General features: G+C 30.9%; 1 protein-coding gene across 2 annotated transcripts; it reads right to left on the bottom strand.

Annotated features, from left to right (window-relative positions):
* Nucleotides 1–346: 346 nt before the first annotated feature.
* Nucleotides 347–23,298, bottom strand: l(1)G0020 (RNA cytidine acetyltransferase l(1)G0020). 2 transcript variants are annotated; one of them, XM_074121177.1, is made up of 20 exons: nucleotides 23,064–23,298; nucleotides 22,579–22,670; nucleotides 21,512–21,683; nucleotides 20,626–20,810; nucleotides 19,699–19,912; nucleotides 19,126–19,330; nucleotides 18,922–19,043; nucleotides 17,525–17,661; nucleotides 15,730–15,841; nucleotides 14,712–14,860; nucleotides 14,061–14,142; nucleotides 13,872–13,988; nucleotides 13,374–13,550; nucleotides 13,156–13,267; nucleotides 12,773–12,817; nucleotides 11,927–12,071; nucleotides 10,287–10,492; nucleotides 2,666–3,087; nucleotides 1,447–1,583; nucleotides 347–478 (listed from the first exon to the last, which is right to left on the bottom strand). In XM_074121177.1, the coding sequence occupies exons 1-20, from the start codon at nucleotides 23,169–23,171 to the stop codon at nucleotides 397–399; spliced, it is 3,021 nt and encodes a 1,006-aa protein (XP_073977278.1). In that variant the 5' UTR covers nucleotides 23,172–23,298; the 3' UTR covers nucleotides 347–396. The 2 variants fall into 2 exon arrangements, with proteins under 2 accessions (XP_073977278.1, XP_073977279.1); XM_074121178.1 differs by having other exon boundaries at nucleotides 13,165–13,267; nucleotides 23,064–23,297.
* Nucleotides 23,299–23,437: the final 139 nt, after the last annotated feature.

The following is a 23,437-nucleotide window of genomic DNA, read 5'->3' on the forward strand; positions in this document are numbered from 1 at the left end:
TGTACGAGGTGGATGCCATTCGAAAAAAAACTGTTTCATAATAAGAGTCCCACAGGAGTAGGAAGGGTATTACTCTGAGTATCAGTATGCGCATTTTTCTGCAACCAAGTGAGAAAAAAAAAATTGGAATTAAAAAAAGCAGAAAAAATGAGACCACCAATATAGCATCAACAACGAAACCAAGACCCATTTTTCATAAGGGATTACGTCCAACTACCGAAGTAGCTGTGTGCTTCGTGTGTTAAAAATTGTATTATGTTTACTAAATTCACTACGCCAGACTTCATTCATTATATTTGCCTTCTTGAATGTAGTTAATTGGGAACAACTAATGAAAACCACTATATAAAAATTATTTAACAATATATTTACAGAATTTACAATGAATCACTAAAATTAGGTCTTCTTTTTTTTCTTTTTCGGAATCATGGTGAAATCCTGATATTCGGATGATGGTTCTGACAAAAACATTTTTCCACTGAAGCAAAAAATAATGCAAATATTAAAAATAAAATAAAAAAACGAGTAATAAAATGCACTTCTCCACTCGTACACAAAAAGTGAATGACCAAAAATATTTCCTCTTACTATTATATTAAAGTTATCGCTGATTTAAAATTTTACTTAAATATTAGTGGGATTAAACTAATATTTTTTATGTAGTAAAGGTTTAAGAGAAGCATGATGTACAAGCATAGTCCATAAAATCCTCTATCATCAAAATAATAGCAAACCATAGCGGTTCTAAGTATTTTTGTATGAAAAAAATAAAAGAAAAAGAAATTCGAATGATTCACTTTTAGATGGGTAGTAAGTGTAAGTTTAGATGGGTAGCAGAATACTTTATCTGAACTGCAGAAAAAGTGTCTTGGACAGAGGTGGGTAGCTAAACATACTATTAATTATATACTATAATTTATATAACTATAAATTTCTTAGAAACAATTCAAACTTTTCTTTTGGCAATTGAACGCGATTGTATCTCAAATCGCTGCAAATCGAAAATTCTTAGCAATTATAGATACGAATAACGTAGTAATCAGAATAAAGCGAAGGGTTTTCAGGGGCCAACAATGACAAGAATCTATCCTTAAGAATAGGAAAAGTGCGAAAACACGGGGAAGTTAATATCGGAATTTAGTACAGAGCTTTTAGAAATAATTAAGCGGATGCTTTTCATTAATTTTTTTCACTGTTGACAAACTTTGAACTTATAATGTATAACAATTTTTCAATTTACCATATTTCAGTTTGGAATAAAAAAACTATTGGTTCATTAATATATTTTGTAGAAGTATTTTTAATTTTAATCCAGTTCTCATTTGGTTAATATTAATAACAAAAATTAATATTAATTATTATTCAAACTAAAAAATTAGAAAAATGTTGGTTATGTTGATTAGAAAAATTAGAAAGTGATTTTGAATCAAATAAATAAAAGCTAACCTTTTTATACTCAGAATTTTTGAGTTCCCTGAAGACAGAGCTTTATTCCATTCATCCTCTGAACCTTTAACTGCAAATTCATTTTGGAACTCTTCTTTTAATAATTTTTTTTCCCGTTTTTGCTTTTTTCTGATTTTCTGTAATCAATGCAAATGCACTTTTTAAACTCAAATATAATTTTTTTTGAAAAGATAAGACAATCTTATTTATTTATTCATAATTTAATAAAATTAAGTCAAAAAAGTAGTTCTTTTTCACAACAATGTTTTAAAAATTTAATTTAAATAACTAAACTTCTCAGCGAGAACATTTTTTTAGCTTATATTTTATTCTATATTTTAATTCACTACTTTTTCATCCCGAAGTCAACTATTTCTCTTATTAAGGAGTTTGAATTGTTTCCCATTTCTTTTCTTGTGCCCGAGGTGGACCTTTAAATTCTGCTCCAGTGAGTTCTTCATTGAACTTATCTTCCACAATAAGTAGGAGGGGGTACACTTGTTCCTTCAGTAAGGCACTAAACTTTTTCTACATGCCTTCATTACATCTTCTGTATTCTCGGACCGCGAAATGGATATATAATTCTTTCTAATCTTATTATCAAATATTACTTTATCCCAAGAGATAAAAATGCATATGCGTTACGACCATTTATACTGTTTATGTGCTATACAGGGTGATCCATTTAAAACGCACCAATCGCTAATAACTTTTTAGGAAAGCGGAATTTCGAAAAAAAACACGAAGTAAACTATATGTTTTTTTGGTTTAGTTTTCAAATTTTCCACCCCTGTTGCTGAATCTTCATTTTTTGCGGAGTTACAGCCAAAAACCCGACTGGGGTTTCATAAGGACCACTGGTTTTGACAATGATTATGAAAACTACATAAAAAACTGTGAAAAATGACGTTAATCCCGTTTTGATATCCCTAATATTAGTTGAGATATTTAAGATCAAAGTTATTATTTTATCTATTCGTGAACGGTTTTCAATATTAATTTTCCACCAGAAATACACGTTTCTGGTTTGGTTTTTCACGTTTGGAAAACTAAACAAAAAAAAACATATAGTTTGCTTCGTGTTTTTTTCGAAATTCCGCTTTCCTAAAACGTTATTAGCGATTGGTGCGTTTTAAATGGATCACCCTGTATAATATGCAGCAAGTATGTTACTACTGAATAGTATCAAAACATTCTACATCCAAACGAGAAATATTACCTTGTCAGCCTTATCTAATTCTTCATTAAGATCTTGTATTGATGTACTTTCTGCATTTAACGCTGCATTAGAATTTTGACTGAACCCTAAAATCTGTTCGACTGAATCTTCCACAACGTTCATTATAGCTTGATATATTTTTTTAATTAGTCGGATTTGAAGACCAAGAAGTTGAGAAACAGGCAAATCTAACTCTTTGGAGACCTCGTCCACAGTTTTATGTTGTAAGCCGACTCCAACTAATAACGCTAGCTGAATTGCCGTACACTTTATGTGTCCAAAATGATCCAAGAAAAAAAGTTTTGCGAGGGTAGGCATTAAGTCCATAATGAGATGGTAATCAGCTACATTACTGCAATATAATTCTAATCTTTTTAAATCATATTTTGTAATATGACTGTCCAATTCCTCTTTTTTTAGGCCTGCAAAAGAAGAATTCTTATTTTATTCATATGTAACATACAAACATTAAAATACACCAATAGATAAAAATATCAATGTTTAACAAAAATTAAGAAAATAAAAGAATTATTGTTTCTAGGATTTTGAATCGTTTCTGATTTGAAAAATGATTTCTTCATTGTAAGTTTTTTTTTAAGGTAGGGGTTACAAAACTTCTACGAGTCGAAACGAAAGTGAAAAGCTATTCCTAATCAATGAGATTCCACTCAAACCTAATACAAAACTTAACATTACTAAAACAATAATGACTATTAACAACTGGCCCGGACTGCTGCCATCTTAAAAGAAATAAATTCTTTTTAATTAAGGCAGGAATTCTCAAAATTTTACTAGATTAGACCCAACATTAAACAGTTGAGTTTATGCGACAACCCATATAAATTACAGCACGAAGAAAATAAACTATGGGATTAAATTTATCTATATACAGTGGAGTCTCGGTTATCCGTCATGACCGGGACCGGACACGTGACGGACAGTCGAATAGACGGATAATGGAAAAAACAGGAAAATTTCCAGATTCTTTTGTTTAACGAGTATAAAACTTTGTATTAACTGGTATACGAGAGTGGGGATTTAGACTTCAAAGTGATCAGACGTATGTAATTTGCTCTGTATAATTTGTGTAATTTTTTAGTGTTTCTTGGAAGTTTCAAACAGTTATTTTTTGTCATTGTAAACTTTGAATACCGTACTATAGTTTTATACTATTAAAAGTGGCATTTATAAAAAGTTTTAAGCGAAAAAAAGAAAAGAAAAAAAGGGAAAAGAAATATTATCTTATTAAGTGATTATCAAAGTTCACAGACTTACCAGTAACATGAGCAAGGTGGGGGAGTCTACTACTGGAACTGGTGAAAATAGTGGGGGTACTGATGTAAGTAGTCTTATCTTAGATAGAATTACTGCTCTGCATCAAGACGTCTCGAGACAAATTTCTGAGATTAATACGAAAAATAAAGAACTAAATGATAGTATTCAAACATTTAAAGATGAAATTAGAGTAAACCTAGGTAATATCAGAACCGATATTAAGAAAATAGATAAAGAAACAACTGCCTTACGCCGAGAAAATGAATTTCTGAAGAAAAAATTGTCTGAATTACAGGCTTCTCTTAGTGAAAACGTTCAGTTTACTTCTTATAATAAAATTAGAATATCGAATGTTCCCTTGCAATTAAATGTTGACATTGAAGAACTAATTTTGCGCATATCTAAGATAATTAATTTTGAATTTCAAAAAGAAAAAATACAAGATTTCTATCGTCCTAAAATGATAAATGAAAATTTTAAACCACCCATATTGTTTAATTTCATAAGAATTGTTGATAAAAAGGAATTTTTAAACTGTTATCGGAGATATATAAAAAATAAAAATAAATTAACATTTGATAAAATTATGGGAAATGAGGAAACGTCTGAAGTTCACACATCTGAAATTTTTATTTCTGAACACATGAGCCCAAATTTATACAAATTATTTAGAACTTTAAGAGAATATAAATTCCAGGGCACATTAAAATATGTGTGGTTCAGAAATAATAGAATTTGGGTAAGAAAGGATGATGGAACACCAAGTTTGTTGATAAAATCGAAAGATGATTTTCATAAATTTCTGGCTGTAACACCTTCTTTAACTATCCATGACTATTCGGATGACGAAGAAATAGAGACTGATAAATCTGAGGGATCGAGGACAAGTGTAACAAGGAAAAGATTGAGGAGGGCTCCTAATCAATTGCGTTTACGTCCTTTTTTTACAAGAAAGAGCCACCACTCAAGAGGAAAAAGGAAAAAAGTGATATATGCTGATGGTACAACTGTAAAATTTGGCTTTTGGAACATACATGGATTTAACAATTTTTCTAATTTGTCTACTTCGGAATTTAATCAGTTGCTTGATATGGACATCTTGGGTTTTTCTGAGACATGGCTGACCACTTCGGACCTGAAATTTGCACTATTAACTACCAACTATGACTGTTATTGCAGAAACGCTAATAAGCCGTCAGGTAAAGGTAGACCCAGTGGAGGTTTAATGATTTGTTTGAAAAAAGGTAAATTCTCTAATGTTAAAATTTTGGTGTCTACTAACTGGCTTTTGTGTGTATTAATTAAGTATAAGGAAGTGTATTTGTGTGTAGGAATAGTTTATTGGCAACCCGGATCATTACATGATTCAATTATAGATTCTTTTTCTTTCGATTTATTTAACATTTATTCTGAATATGAAAACTGTTATGTAATAATTGGTGGCGATTATAACTCTCGTATTGGAAATTTAAATTCTTTGGACAATGATATTTTTATTAATTCTAATTTGTCCGGATTTAGAAGTTCATTGGATGACGTTATCAATAAAAGAGGGGTAAAATTGGTTGAATTAATGGAATCTTATGGTATGATCTGTTGTAATGGCCGATCGCGTAGAGATAATAAAGGAAGTTATACCTATATGGGTAATCAAGGTATGAGTGTCATAGATTATGTATGGATCTCAGCTAGTTGCCTAAATAACGTAATCGATTTTAATATTGAAAATGTGTCAGATATTTCAGACCATTATATGTGTATTCTATTAATAAATTTTTACAGTGATTATAAAAGTAATGTAGAAGAATATAAACATGAATCTAACACTGTTTACGTACACAACAGGTCAATTGAAGCTATGTGTTTGTTTAATGAACTTTTAGAATCTTATTCATATCTATGTTTTGATGCTACTTTTGTTTGCTCGCCAACGAGTCTTTATAATTATTTTTGTTATATAATTCAACATACAATGTACGAATCTGGGGCCCTGAAAGCAATAAAATTTAGATCTAATAATTCAATTAAAAAAGATAAGCCATGGTATAATGCTGATTGTTACGCGTCCAAAAAAGAAGTAATTAAATTATATAAAAACTGTTGTAAAACGTCTTTTAAAAGTAAAGATTTAATTAATTTGTATAGACAAGCCAAATCTTCATACAAACAAGTAATAAAACAATCTAAAATATACTTTTTTGAAAATGTTAAATTAAAACTTAGAAACATAAATAACCCTTCTGAATTTTGGTCAGCACTGAAACAATTCGAAGGTAAACATTACACTGAATGCCCAATATCGGTTACGGAATGGGAAGTTTTTTACCAAAATATTCTCCCCCCTAAATATAATAATGAAATAATTTTTTTTACATTTTACCATCCTGAATTGGACGACCGAATAACGTTTGACGAACTAATAGACAGTATAAATAACAGTAAATGTGGTAAGGCAACTGGATTTGATCTCATTCCAAATGAGTGTTTTAAATCACTTAACTCATACTGGATTTGCTTTCTGTTGGATCTTTTCAATCGTATTTGGAGCTGTGAGGATTTTCCTAAAATGTGGTCTCTTATAAAAATGAAACTGATTTATAAAAAAGGTGATCCCAAAGATCCAATGAACTATAGAGGCATAGCTATGTTCAACTCAATTACAAAACTTTTTACATACATAATTTATAACAGAATCTCTAAATGGATTGAATCAAGAGGTTTATTACCTGAAGAGCAGATGGGCTTTAGAAAAGGAAGGGGGTGTAGAGATAATATATTTACTTTATCGTCCGCAATAAATATACACTTAAGGTTAGATAAAAGGAAAGTGTTTGCCACTTTTGTCGACTTTAAAAGAGCATTCGACTCTATTCCGCATAGTAAATTGTGGCAAAAAATGTATGAGGCGGGTATAGGTGGTAAGTGTTTGCGGTTATTAATAAATCTTTATGATTCAGCCTCCATAAAAATTGCAGATAGTTCGAATGAAATCCCCGTTTCGGAAGGAGTGCTTCAGGGTGAAATATTAAGCCCTCTCCTTTTCTCAGTTTATACTGCGGGAATTATTGAATACTTTGATAAATTTAACTTCAAGGGAATTAACCTTGGGGTAGAAAAGGATTTACACATTTTAATGTATGCGGACGATTTAGTGATGCTCTCATACTCTGCGATAGATGCCCAGTTAAAACTTAATTGCCTCTCTAAATATTGTGAATTAAACTCTCTCACTGTAAATTCCGAGAAAACAAAAATTGTAATATTCCATAAAGGGGGAATATTAGGCAAAACAAATAATTTCTTTTACAATAGCTCTAAAATTGAAATTTGTAAGTCTTTTAATTATCTGGGAGTAAAATTTGCATCATCGGGGAAATTTAGACAAGTAAGCTTATCGTTTCTATCGAAGAATGCCATTGCCAGTCAAAGAGTTAGAAGGTTATTAGGATCGTGTAAGTCTGACTCTTGGGATGCAAAGAATAAGGTGTACGATTCGTTATCTGAAAGCGTGTTGTTGTATATGTCTGAAATCTGGGGATTACAGTATGCTAATGTTGTAGAAAGAGGACAATTAAAATTTTTTAAAATGTTGTTAAGCTTGCCAGTCAATACTCCAGATAGTTTTGTTAGAGTTGAGACGGGACGCTCCCATGTTATATGTAAAATATTAAAACGAACTCTTCGATGGTGGAGTAAATTACTGGAAATGTCTGAGGAAAAATTGCCCAAACAATTTTATAATAAATTATTGCAAATAATAGATTTTAAAAGTGTTCCTTTTAATTGGGCAAAAGATGTAAGGGTAATTCTAAGAGAACTTGGAGCCAAAAATGTATGGGATTGCCAAAATTTGGACAGCGAAAACTTGAAGAGTCTCATTGACAGTATAAACAATCATTATTTAAGTAAAGATATAGAATTTATATTAAACTCTTCATTTAATAAATACTTTCGTAGAGTCAGTAACCTTGGAATACCAGAAGCTTATCTTTATTATAATATAAATTTCTGTAAACTTAAATTGATCTCACAATTGAGAATGGCAGGTAAAAAATACTCTAGGATTGTTGTAAATAGGGAGAGAATACAATTCAATAAAGATGTATATTGTAGATGTTGTGGTACAGGTGAGAAAGAAGATCTGCCTCACTTTCTGCTTTATTGCCCAGCCCTTTCTCCCTATAGAGCAATATACCTGGACAAGTACATTACAAGTAATAATATGTTGGACAATCTTGAATGTATGCTATCTGATTTAGATATTAATAAAATTAACAATGTATATCTATTTGTAATTAATAGTTTAAAATTTATAAAATTCATGTTGACATGAGATAGTAGAAAATCATTTTATCTGGAAATAATTAAGTTATATATTATGTTTTATGCTGTCTTTGTTAGTCACTAATGTCAGATCAGTATTCAAAAAGCTTTGATCTAAATTTGTTTATTTATGAAAGATATTTAATTTGATTTTCAATGTTTACATTTTTTTTTTTTTTTTGTAACAGTTGATATTTTATTTTATATTCCCACTCACTTGCTATGAATGTAAAATTCTAAAAGCAATAAAGATATATATATATTAACTGGTATACATATTTTATACGTTTATACGCTTAAGCCTTAAAGGTATCTTTCATTATTCAATTCATTCTATTGTGTATTAAAATTAATGAATACAATGTCTGCGACATAATTTTTTGTTTTTTTTTTAAATTTTTTAAATACTGAGGGCAGTGACGACGGTTAATTGGAATAGACGGATAAAAGGGTGACGGATAACCGAGACTCCACTGTACTTAAAGCACATTGATCCTAAACAAATTTTGTTTTTGTTTTCTACACATTTATTTATTTGTTATCCATTCAATTAATTTTTAAAAACATAGTAATTTGAATATGGGGTATACATCCCTAGAAGGGCTATTCTCCTGCGGTTCAAACAAACTCATTAGTTGTGAAAAAAACATCTTCACACGGTTGGGGTTTGTGAATGTGACAATAAAATAGACTGGGAATAACCAAGTCTTAAATGGGAATACCTAGTAGATATTACTGACATATCTTCAGAGTTATTCAACACAGCACGAAGTTAAGGACATGTAAGAATGAGGAAAATCTACATTAGTAGAATTGAATCCATTGAAACGGAATGAGACTGGAATATTTTAAATGTTGCATTTCAAAGGCTGAAATGAGTTGCACCTGAATTTGAACTGGAGAATAATGGAAAATGTTAAGTATCCAGTTGTAGAGGGAATATATCCTTAAATACACAGGTATAACTTAAGAAATGTTTTGGCAGGGAGAGGAGAGAGGCTTTCTGACATCTTTAGGAACAAGGATCGTTTGAAAAGATTATGTGCAATAATTACAATAAAGAAACGGCCCAAAACATAAGAACAAAATAAATGTTATAGGTTGGCATTGTTTGCGAATTAAATTTGATTCTCCACTTTTTGGCCTATGGTTCTGGTTTATTTAAATGAATCTCCTTATGTTGTGGCGTCCGAAGTAGAAAAGAGATAAAGAGGAGAATTCAGACAGAATAAAGAGAAACTGAACACCTGGGAAGTTTTACAGAAATGAATGGACCTATATGAATTAGTGATAGAAGGAAAATAAAATTCAAATGCAGAGCTGAGTAAATTGTACAGAGACTCTGATTCGTTGGCAATACTAAAAGCTAGTAATGGTTGAGATGAACAGTGCGAGTCGAAAGAATGGAAAGAAAGAAAATTATCAAAAAAGCAATGGACGGGCACTTCAATTTTAAAAGATTAGGAAGCAAGGCAAGATTAAAACGGTTGGAAAAAACCTTGAAAAACGGTTGGAAAGTCATAGGCGAAATATCTTGAGTTGGCGAGCAGAGATGAGTGGAAGTTAGGTTTATGTCGAGTGAGCTTCTGAGTTCGTAATACTTAAAAAAAAAAGGAAAAACTTTTTTCTAATTATAGTGAAAATAGAAAAGTTTATGTTGTAATCATTGTAGTCATTCAAAGCGATCATATAAGCATTTTTGGCGTACTACCATTAGTCCATTCGCTACCCACAATGGAAACTCTTTTTTTAAGAAATTTTATAGCCTTTAAAAGATACAGAGAGGGATCAAACGTTTTTTAACATTTCAGAAGCAGAAGATTTTTTACAGGACAGAGATAGTACACATATCTTCAATAATATATCAATATTTATATCTTCAATCAATTTGCTACGAAACTGATTAGAAGAAGCTTTTGAATAACTTCTTTTTTTAAACTTAAAAACGCATTTAATTGTTTTAAGAAATAGTAAGATCAAACTTTTTTTAAAGATCATATTTAATTTTAAACTAAATACTAACAGTTAGATGATTCCTCTTCATGCTTGTTAATTATCACACCCAAAGCGAGAGATGTTGAAAATACTCTAAACTGATAAGACAGGAGAGAGATAAACCTTCTTCTAAAATCCATCCAATACTGTTTCAACCAAAAAGCATTTTCATTTTCGCTCAAGGATTTTAACATAATACAAGAATGTTCACCAGTTAAGTCATTTGGAGTTTGTCTGAAATAATTATAAATTTACTGATGGTTTGGGAATAAATGTGGAAATGAAACTTATGTTTTTTCTACATATTATTCAATTTTAATTGTACTTATACAGGGTGTTCATTTTAAGACGGCTCAAACACATTTCGTGCTTAAACGGTTAATCTGAGCAAAAAATGGTAGAAGAAAAATTTGTTGCCCATCACCTCTAGTTTCAGAACATGGATTTGATTTTAGATTCATGACAGCGTACGCGGCAGACGCGCATCCAAAAGTAAGGGTTCGCAGATGACCCCCATTTTCATATATACAGTTTTAGAGTATAAAAAGTTATGAAAGAAACAGGAAACCGTGGTTCGATATCTTCAAAATTAAAGGTGCTAGGTCATTTCAAAATCAGATATTTATTCATCGTTTTTCAATTTTTTAACTTTTATCAAAGAGAAAGAAGAGCACGTGATAGTTTACTTTTATGTATTTTTCATCCCCTTTCTACTGAAAATATTGCTAAGGGGTAAAGCTAGTATTTTTCTTAATATCTGGAAATAAGTAGTTTTCCGAGTGATTTTCTAAGCAATAATCAAATGTTAAGAGCATTAGATGTTTACTAGCATAGACAAAAGAGCTAAAAAATAATTTTACATGTATTACAAACAAGAAGATTTAATACTTTTTTGGTAATTTTGGGATAGTTGCATTATTAACAAAAAAAAATTGGGAATCTCCTGTCACATATTTAAATGTTCAATATCTTACATTTAAAGGTTCAAACTTATACCTTAATTTAACAAATAATGCACTTTACGCACCTTGCACAATAAGTACTGTCTTTAAAGGTATTCTTACCTTAATCATAGGTCAAGAAGTCTTGTATACGAGGTACATTAAAATGATGTGATAGTTGCTTTTATTTGATGATAAAACAAATTTATCCTGATTCACTCACAACCATTACATTACATTACATTTTTTTAAATCTTCAATAATTATTATTTTTATTCTTTGCGTCATAAATAACATTTTTTACAGTCAGAGGACCTCCCAAAACATGTATTTCCAGTGGAAAATTAATATTGATTACCGATCACAAATAGGTAAAATTGTAACTTTGATCTTAAATATCTCGACAAATATTAGGGATATCGAAACGGGGTCTACGTCATTTTTCACAATTTTTTATGTAGTTTTCATAAACATTGTCAAAACCAGTGGTCCTTATGAAATCCCGATCCGTTTTTTTGCCGTAACTCCGCCAAAAATGAAGAAACAGCATCGGGGTGGAAAATTTGAAAACTAGACAAAAAACATATAGTTTATTTAATGGGTTTTCAGGGATTTCCGCTTTCCTAAAACGTTATTAGCGATTGTTGCGTCTTAAATGGATCACCCTGTACAATGAATGAACTTTATAAACAAATACATACATATATGGAAATACATTCAAATTTACCTCAAGTAGACAGGAACAAAATCTGCTTTTTTCCAAAATCTAAGCAGTGGCAGTGTTAATCCGTAGGATACACCAAGATAATCGAGCTTTTCTGGAGCTCTTTCATTTAATTTCATCAAAAGAGGAGGGAGACTGGTTCGAGGCTCTGAAAATACAAAAATGTAAATTTAAAATAATATTCTTAGCAAATATTGGTAAAATTCACAAATAAAAAATATATGTGAAACAGTTTGTACAATAGCAAGGTAACAACAGCAAGCAAGTTCATAAAAACACAATATTAAAGAAGATTCTTGAATCTTTCTGATTCTTGAATGTGGTTGGATCTGCGATGCTGTCATTTTGAAGGTTTTATTCAGTGCTTAAGCACGTTAAACAAAACCTGTCAGTTTAACAAAAGCATTCTTGTTTTTGCTGATCAGTTCCGTATTTTCATCCGTCACGAAAGATTAGTGCATCAAATTCTGACTTTGACCTTTCAAAATGCTTCAAATGTTTTCACAGAAGTACCAAGACTAAAATGCACAGGTCTCAAAAAGAACCTTGTTGGGTGGATTAAAAGTTAAGCTGTTGAGGTCAACTTCCGCTGAGGCGAACGACGGCAGTTTTTTAGGATGGTAAAGTAATGTGAAAGAAGATTCAAAGAACTAGGTCACAAGAAAGTACAGAGCCTTTTCTGGGTTCCGAAGTACAAAGAAATCCAAGGGAATGCAAAGACAAATATAAATAGGTAAAGGTGGGCTTCAATTTTATGACCAATAACTTTGGACTCATCAAAAATAGTTTTTCCAAAGAAATTTATGAGCGATGACAATAAAAATATTACTGTAAAAAAAATATTCCTACCTATCACTTCGTTATAAAGATTTTCCTCATCACTTTCTTTAGAATCTGAAAACAAAATTCGCATTAGCAGAAAAAATGGTACACCAAAAAATGAGTTATTACTTACATAAATTTCACAATACAAAAAAAGATGGGATGAAAAAAGTGTTAAAAATGTATATTAAAACTAAAAGTTAATAAAATAATTAAAGATTAAGAGAAATACATTCAAATGTTTAAATTCAAGTTACCAGGTCAAAAACATTTTTGATTTTGTTATTTCTGAAAACTTATTAATTCTTTCACTTACTTATGCTTCTTACTATTTAAACAAAATAATAATAATAAAAACAAAACTATGCATATATATATACACAGTTTATTAGCAGAAATTAAATATATACCGTTCATACCATTCCTCTGTTCATCATAGCCAGTTTTCATGTCCTCAAAAACAGGAATCTTTAAACTATAATAATCTTTAAGCAAAGTTAAAGCTCTAGCACCATAACCCATCTGGCAAAGGATAAAAAAAAGGTTTAAAATTTTTTGTTTAAAGAGAATTCATAAAATAACTATTCCGTTTACATATATTATATAAGAAGAATAAATCATTCCTTACTGATTGATAATCTGGATGAGTAGCAATGCGCACAATCCTGAGGCCTGAAAGTGTTGGAAATTCTTCGTCCTGAAATTGATGTGCTATTGTCCAAGGGATTAAATCTCCAGTAGGCTTATTACCGTGAGAGAGCGACATATTTACAGATCGTTTGGATATTTGCCCTTCCAAACAAATCTAGAAGATAGAAAGTACAATAATTACAAATGTAGGTATGTATATTTACAAAGTAGTAAATAAGATCTGGGTGAAACACATTTGACTTCTTTTTAATGTCGATTCACAATTCTAATAGCTACATTTTTTTCTTAAAACATAAATATTTATTTTCTGACTTAATTGTAAACAATGCCCTGTTTAGAAATTTCAGAGAGAAGTAGCATTACAACAGCACTATACCTCTTAAGATAAATTTTAGAGGAAAAATGTTTTTAATGGAATAATGGAAGACAAATATTAATTTACAGATTCGCAAATAATATATATGTAACAACTTACTTGTATAACACATAAAACTTCTGGTAAGATAGTTTTTTTTGGATCAACTGGTCCCAGTAAGCAAAACAAATGATGGGCGGGTGCATCAGACATGAGTTGTAAATCATTAGGACTATTCTGAAATATAGTTATTTATTTGTAATATAGAAACAACGCTTTAATTTAAATAACAACGCCAGTAATAAATACCTTATAATGTGAAGATACATATAAAGCCATAATTTTATGAAGAAAAGCTTCTGAAGCCTTGTGATAACAAAACAGAGTGTCTCTAAAAAACAAAATAATACATTCTAATTTTTGAAATAAATTTTTAACTTTCCTTTGTTTCTGGAAACCCCCAGCTTCTCGTTAGGCAATGATCAAATATTTTTAAAATTGTTGCTCTATGTTATGGGTACAATACAGTTAGGTTTATGCCTAATACCTATGTGAAATTGGGTTATAAACTAATTCAAATTCAACTATTTGAAGTGTAGAGCAGTGTTGGTTATTACTTCCAGAGTTGGTTTGCACGGAACTGATTCTTGAAGAGTATTCTAATTTTTACAAACTAATCCACTTCGTCAGTGGGTTTATAATGAATTGAGCTCTACAATCTTAAAAAAACTCTAGATGAAGAGCACTAAAGGACCTCAAATGTAGAGCTACAATAACTTTTTTTTTTTCTTTTTTTTTAAACTACAAACTCTGGTCACGGCCGAATATAAACTTCTCCAGGCCTTTTTAATTTCCACCCAAATCAGAAGAAAAAGTATTTTCTTTTAATTACATTAACTTTTATTAAACTATATTTATTTTGAAATAAATGGAAAACATTTAAATCAATTTTTATATTACCTATTTATATAGTAAAGATCACATTCACTTGGTGAAGGAACTCCACTCCAAGATCTCTCTGAATTCGTGGCATCCAGGCATAATAGTTCAGTAAGCCACTGTTCCACGGCATCACCTGGCTTATATCGAATTGATTCTTCAAGAGTAATCTAAATTTCCATTTGGACAAAGAGCAATAAATAAAATTAATTTAATGAACACGCCAAAATCACTAATATTACTTCTTCACTTTCCTTCCTTTCGCACAGAATTTAAATATAATTCACATCACGTATGGTATAATACGTAGCTTATAATTTTATCACAGATGTGAAAAGTTCAAAATGAATTCATCCTCTTTTTATCTCAAATACCTCTTTGGAACTGAAGTAGGATCATACATTTCAAAGACGAAAATGGGCACAACCTTAGGGTATATAAAAACAACCAATAAACTTTAATGTTCGCCTCTATTGGACAGACAACCATCCATATGCTCAGTTCATGGTGAAATTCTTATACTGGTGCGAAACAACATTAAACCCAACACTCATTTCATAAAAGGCAACATTTAGCCATCCACAACTTCAGAAATGCAGATAATCTACAATAAACTATACATAGAATTGAATAACAAGAAAACAACTATATAGCTTCTTCGAAACTCTGGTATTTCGTGACGTCGCGCTTCTTCGATTATTCGACAGACGCTCTATTCTATGTTTCGAATCAGACTTTACAATCAAACATTCAAATACCGTTTGTGAAGACGGAAAATACTAGACCGTTGTCAACCCTTCCATAGCCGTCTTCTTACTGAGAACGGTAAGGTACTCAATGCCGATATAACAACACACGCATGCCACACTTTCAGGCAATCAAGTTTGCAGCTGATGAAAAAGTCTGCTTTTCTTCAGAAGACAGGCCGTATTATAAAAGCTAAAAAATTAACTTTTATATCAAGGCACAAGCAGTAAGTTAAATGCAGCATGTAAATGTAAAATTAATAATAGTATTACTAACAAAAATAATTTTTTACCTCGTATAAAGTTCTTTTCGAAGGGGTTTTAGAAGCATCATTACCACCCGCTGACTGCTTTCTCAGTTCTTGAAGAAGTTTTAAGGATAATGAACGGCCGGTACCTTCGTATCTGAATGTTAAAATTGAATTAAACGCAAAGATCAACAACATACTTAGAAAGAAAAGTAAATTCCTTAACGTATAATTAAATTTCATTACAAATATAACATACTAATGATCAATTAGTATTCTATCAGTTTAAAATAACTCGTTCTACCGATAAAATTTACCTTGTAAAAATATCATTCACTTATTTGCTTCACGATTTGGAGTAAAACCAAGAAACAATATTTTATTTTGTTTACTTTTTATACTTTCTGTTTGTCATAAGAAGAAATACTATGACCTTCTATTTTTTGTATTTTGAGTTTAATGTAGTTCCTGAGATCCTCTGAATACGATAAAGTGATTTTTGCAAATTGGTCTGTTGTGTTGTGCCTAGCTGTGGCCAGCTAACTAGAAAGTGGAAAATCGCAGATGGTTCAAATTTTATATTTCGTTTAGGTGCCATTACAGGATTTGTTAATAGTTTTGGTCAAAATTATCTACCGAAAATACTTTTCTGCTCAAATGATTTTTTAGATTTTTGCGATTTTCAACAGCCCTACCATTTTTGTTAATATGGATATACACGAAGCTCTATAACTTTTATTATTTGGAACATACCAGAAAACACTAAACACAGAGGGTGAGGGTGAGGGATAGTTTGGCTTATTGTTGTAGATTATAATCAATTAGTGCACTGTTTCTTACACGCACCCCTGGAGGTTTCATGGGCCGATTACAGAGGGTCCGTGATGATACTTCTTGGAAAAGCTGATATGTAGATTTAGATATAAAGTGATTGATATATTAATAATATTTTAATTGAATGGTCTGCAAAGAGGGAATCATCAAATAGTTATTGCTTCACAATTATTAAAGATAATTTATTAAGTTTTACTTAGGTATATGTTGATTTAAAATTAAAACAATCTATAATTATAAATAAAGTACAGACTGCAAGCGTAGCATTGCAATATTTGCGAAAACCTGGAAACAATACAAAAGTAACTGTTTTTCTTACATAAAGAGTTGACCCTAAAATTCGCAATCCTTTTGTTTATGATCGAAACTGTGGATCTGAGTAAGACTCGAAACGATCAAAATTGCGAAAAACAGTATCATTGACATGTTAATAAATATTTACATTAAAATGGTACCTTTTAAATTTACTTTATATCAATTTCATGTGTTTAAAAATATTATTTTGAAAAGAACCTGAATAGGTACGTGGTAATTTTACCTCACTGTTAAAGGGATCTTGGAACCAAAACGTTAAGAAACCGTACAATGATGCATGTACTTGATACAATAGTATTAACGAGGTTAAACGAGTAGACAGAATTCAGAAAATGGCGTAGCAGATGTGTGAAGTTAATTCAGTTTTTTAGGATTTTCTTGAAAACCACTTCAGACGATTACTTGAAACTAACATTTATTTACCACTATTACTACAAAAAGACTATTACTTTGTTAGAAACTTATTTTCAGGAAAAACATTTTAAACCAATTTTGAGGGTGAGCTGCAGCACTTTCTCTAAAGAGCTATTTCTCTGATTGGCATTATGTTACATATAAACGCGGTATTTTTTATTCACAAAAATAACGAATTTTAAGATAAAGTTTTCATAAAGCCTCCAAAAAGCGAATAAATCATTATCAATATCAGAATAAGAAGTAAGTTTAAAAATTAGAAAATTCGTCAACTTACCCGTTTATTGTTGATGAAAGAAATATAAGATACGGTCCAAACATATTTTTAACATAAGGAAGAGGTATAGCAGCTGCTTCATCAATTACCAATAGTTCAGCATGACTCAGTTTGTTCGAATCTACTGGACTTATGTACTGCAATAAAAATAATAATAATAATAATAATTTTATTTATAATAATAATTATTATTACCAAATAAAGTTAGCCAAGGGAAGGGATTAGCTTAGATATGTAGTTAGCGTATTGGATTCCCACGCGGTTCGAATTGTAGGGCACTTAGATTTTCTCTTCGTAGGAGCTTCTTACAGTGAGAAGATGGCGCCTTTAGGCAGACCGTGATGAATGGGTAAAACTTGTTACTTATTATTGAGAAAGGTCCAGGTCTAGGTCCCTTACATTAAAATAAAAATAATAATAATTCCAGTCAGATTTTCGACAGAGGAGTAGAAATGTTATAGATCAGGCGCTAAAGACTGCAAGAAACAATAGGATATACACTTAGTTGAGCTTAGGCAACACAAAAGTATCTTCGTAACGTGGCTGAGTGAGTGCTTTTATAGAAAAGCATACGATGCTGCACCACACTCCTGGAGTTCTTGGCTATATACAAAGGGAACTTAGTTCTGATCCATTTTTTTTATTAGGTTATGACTCAATGGCGTACGAGGATAGCCGCAGTTGTCGGTAAAGTTAGCCCATCAATCAGAATAAAACACAGGATTACCCATTTCGAACGAAGACCCACTCAATCACATTACTCTGGAGAATTTAACGGTCAGTGAATTTTTTTTGTTTCAACTTTTTTGGCTGATATTTGCTCGCAGTAACAAGGAAAAGACTTCGACCCTGGAAAAATCGTTCTGTTTGCAGACGAACAAACTTTAATTTATTTGTTAAAGATGGGCGATTATACTTATGGTGAAAGCCGAATGAACTTGCTGTTCGACTTATCAATAAATATGAAGATGGTAGTGTGATAGCGTGGCGCTACGATAGGAAATCTCTATTTTCACGAAGAAATAATGCACAATAAAGAGTCGTTACAATTAAAACAAGAAAAAATATTTCTTATTGTAGCTTTCGTACTTTTGTATAATTATTATTTTTAATTGAACATCAAACGGCTTGTTAACATGTGAGGTCATTAACGCCCGGAGTTTACTAAGAGCACTTTTGTTTCTTGTTGCAGACAACACTGTCCATCACCGATCAGTGAGTAGAAGCGCCCTGTAGAGGAAATCTAAGGGTAGGTCACCTGGACGCTTTAACTCAGGCTACCCGTTCGCTAGTCAGCGCGCTACCAACTGAGCTAATCCCTTCCCTCTGTATGTCGGAACTCTTTTTTCAACTCAAGAGCACAATTTAGAAATTGGGAATAAATTTAATTAACTAACCTGTATAGTTTGTCTATTTGTTTTAAATACATTGACTCTAATAAGAGCTTTGTTATGTTCAACATTAGTTGACTGAACTAGTCCATAATCCAAATGCTCTTGGTAACCAAGAACGTCAAATCCTGCAGCAAATCATAATAACATTTGAAACACCATCAACTTACTATACATATACATATATTAACTTCAGAAAGTATAATATACCTTTAAAGACAAATTCAAAAAATGTTTTCAAATTGTCTGGAGATGGTGAAGTTACAAAGATATTTGAGTATCCAAAAGCAATTGCTCCTGCAACTGCAATTCCAAGAGCAGCTGATTTACCTCGACCTCTAGCTGCAGTTAATGATACTGTGTACCTCAGAGATTTTTCTGATATGGCGTCAATAAATTTTAATACAGCTTTTGCCTGAAAAATGGTACGATGGATTGAGCAAGGGACTTAGAATATAAATAAGAAAAATACTTTCTGATATGATTGTTATTAATGAAAAATGAAATATTTAATAATTATATTAAACTTAATACATTAGATCCTAATGATTCATTAGATCAAACATTTTTTTAATGACATTTTTAGTTATAGAAATAAAGTTATTGACTACTAACAACTGACCAACTGTCAAGAACAATCCTAAGCTGCTCAATGTTTTTAAGTAGCGTCTTATTATCAGTACAATGAAAGATGCGCATGCTAATAAAAGCTGTTAATTTCTGTTAGCGAATTTTTTTACAAAATGTGAAAAATTGGAAATAGAAACATTAAAAAATTAGTACCTGATCTAGTGTCTTGCAGCAATTTATTAAAGAACTGACAGGTTGCGTGTCACGAAGATTATCTTGTAATTTTTTTAGGTCTTCATCTGACTGATTTATTACTTCATTTTCTGGCGTAGATTGAACATCAAAAACATGAGAAGAAATTGGTAAAATTTTTAATTGGTCGTCCACTACTAAACATCTCTTGCAAGATGATAGTGATAGCAGGAATCTGAAAAAATCAGATGGGAATACTCACCGACTTTTGCTACACTCAACATTCAAAAGATATGTTCAAAAATAATTTGGAAAAGCGAACTGAAATAGAGAAGCAGTGAGGGTGAAGACACGAAGAAGAACTTCCACTCAGGATACGTGTAATGTATTAATTAAATACGTATACGTATGGATTTATTAATTAAAAAAAAAAATTCATATAAATCTATTCAAAAATAGTTAATTAAGAGAAATTGATTAAGAAAGTTGAAATAAAATAAAAAAGTTCTATTTTATTTTATTTTTTTTAAACGAATGCTCTCTAAGACAATCTAAATTTCACTACTTGGGAATATCCATTTTAGAATTACGCTACTTAAACAGAAATTCAAATGAAGGCATAAAAAAACATGTTAGGTCAGGTCTGAGAGCACATAAACATTTTGACTTACGAATGATTTTCTGACTTTTTATCAATTTTCCCCCAAAATAACTCCAATGATTTTATTCATGGGATGTTGTTACATAACAACTATATTTAAGGAGAGTCAACATCTGAGGCGCCCAGAGCCTTGTTCACTGCTCTTCTTGTCGAAGGGATATTTTTTTAAACTTCTATGCTAATCAACTGAGCTTGCCAATTTGAATAGACTTTTAAATTCTTAACAATTTAATTAATCACCTTAAGATCAGTACAAAATGAAATAAATTAAATGAACAATAATTTACCTTTCATTAAATCTTCCTACGATGTCCGTATGTGCTTCGGTTCGGTATCTCTCATGTATATCCATAGTGATTTCATACAACTGCTTTAATGAAGTCAGAGTTCTCAAAAGTAAAATGACAAGTCCTCCACCTTCAACTGTTTCAATAGTTCTTGCCAATAAATTCGGCGTAATTGCTTCGAAATCCTATTTCATTTTTATGAATTGGAAGTTGAACAATTATTTGACAATTAACGATAATAACTTATGCGATTTAATAAATGTATGAGAATGTCGAATAAAGCAAGACAACTAATCTAGAAGACAAAATTATCTTTCAAAAACATTTTACTAGTCAAGAAGCCAGGTCATTGAACATTTCGGAAAAAAAGGGATGATTGATACCAAATTAGGTTCTCTCTTCCCTTTATTAGACATGGACAAATGGCTATTTTTCAGACTTGGACAAATCCTATTATTCGGAAGGGATCAACAAACTAGAGCAGCGTTGGACGAAGTGTATAAGCCTAAAAGGAGACTATATTGAAAAATAAAAAAGGTTTACCCCAAAAAATTAAGTAGTTTTTATTTTTGCACGGACTTTTCAAACGACCCTCGTAATTGAAACAAAAGCAAACAACATATTTAGTTAAAAATTCCATAAAAAAGTAGTGATAAGGCCACTGATATCTATAAAAGGAGTTGATTCCGGATTATAGAGCTTACTTCTAATTCCAAGCTGTCGAAGATATTACAACGTTAAGAGAAAAACCTCAAGAAAACCCAAAAATTCATAGTTTCCTTCTTTCAGTTACTTAAAACATCCACCTTAATCTATTTTGACCTTTTGACTTAATATAAAAATTGAAATATTTCGTGAAAAATTTGTTCCCTGAAATTAAACATACCTGCAATACACAAACTCCAAATGTTTGACCTAGAATCTTCTGCGTTTCTGAATAATAGCAATATCTTATATTTGTAGAAGCAATAAAAAGCTCAAAAGGGTCATCTTCGTTAATATTAATTTTACCAATTTTAATTTTTCTCTGAACGTGTTTCATTCTTTTCATTTTGTTACTAAAACATAAACATTGTATATTAATAACAGTCAGCCGCACATAAATATCAGCTACCACCAGAAGAGAGGAAACTGAAAATTTTTAAGTACATAATTTTGACAATAAGACGGTAAACTACATGGTTTTTCAACAAATATTTTCTAAAAACTGTACACTCAACTATTATCTTTCCCAAATAAATTCGTTCTTATAAAAGATTTGTAGTAAGGAAAAATATCGCAGTTGAAAAACATAATGGATATTACAAAACGTTTTCGAGAATATTTAACACTAAGCTCGCAATTAGCAGCAACAAATCTGCTGCTAGTATAAGGTAAGTAACTTAGACTTTTCGCCAAACAGATGGAACAACGGCGAAATAAGATCAGGAAATAGCTGAATTGTTTGGAATACCTATATCTTCTATCGGTTTTATGGGTTACTGAAAACAATAGTAGGTGACAAATTAAACTTACGATTCAGCATATTTTCCCTCCAAACCATATTACACCCCTCAGTAATTGATCAATTCGCCACAAGCTTTAAAAAAAAAAAATACGAAAGGCAGCATTTTTGCATTGACCAGTTTGACACATGGAAGACGCTCCATTCAAAATGTGAAATTTGACTTCGCTTAGACTTACAAATACTCTACATATGTAAAAACAGAAATTTTAGAGCTGTATTGATCTATTGAGAACAACATTATACACATTCCCTGTTATACCACATAAGCTACGGTATTCGACAATCCACTTTGTAGGCTGAGCAAGAATCTTCCAGAATTTTTTTACACTAGTAAAATCGGCTCAACAGAAAACAAAAATTAACTCCTTACAAAGAGAAAGTTAATTGCTTTGAATGTAAAGATAAAAAAAAATATTCTTTTCGTTTAAAATAAAAATAATGTTTACCTGCTAAATCCAAGTTCTTTCTTATAACACCATAGTACAGAAGGTCTTGCTTTAACCACTGCTTTTGAGAGTATATGGTGCAAAATCATTACCTATAAAAATTAAAGAAAATTAAGAGATTTTATAGAAAGAAATGCATGTTTTGTAGAAGACTTTACTTCCTTAATTTAGCAAAAGTTTTTTTTTTTTAAGAAGTTAACAGATGCTCCACTATTTAGACATAAAGAATCAAATTTCAAAAGAATATGAAATGTGTACAGCCGCATGAACATTGAATTATTTAAGAAATGATTACAAACGGAATTTATTTTCTATCCCTTGAGGTATAACTTCAGCCAGCAATTACAGGTTTTTCGCAAGTGCATTTTTTATACATTTTAAGACTTGGCTACTATTTGAATTTATGTAAATTTAATTCAAACAGACTCAAGCAAATCAGTTCATACGATCTTTTCAAGCTCTGAACTTGTGGAAATAAGAATTACCTGATCTCTTCCTTTGTCTCCCACCACAACAAACATAGATCTATGAGATGTTTTAATGCCATTTTCAATTAATAATCTAATTCTGTTATCAATTTTTGTTCGGGTCATTATTTTTAGTTTTCAGTAAGTATCCACACTCTGAAGGAACTAAAATTATATCCAGCACACACAATTCAAAACCAAACACGCATGGCTGTTCCTTGTTAGTACTAAATGAAAGGTTACTAACAGGTTATTAAAAGATCTAATTGCAGATCAAGTGGCCATAGCAAAACCCATCGAAAGAATATAATTATAATTTGTAGACATTTTATGGAGTTATCTTGATGATTCGATTAAAGAATTGAAATAACCATGGCTGTTTTCATTTCTAA

This window comes from Rhodnius prolixus, unplaced genomic scaffold, assembly GCF_049639745.1.
Source record: "Rhodnius prolixus isolate KJV_2025 unplaced genomic scaffold, Rpr scaffold_2, whole genome shotgun sequence".
Classification (NCBI taxonomy): domain Eukaryota; kingdom Metazoa; phylum Arthropoda; class Insecta; order Hemiptera; family Reduviidae; genus Rhodnius; species Rhodnius prolixus.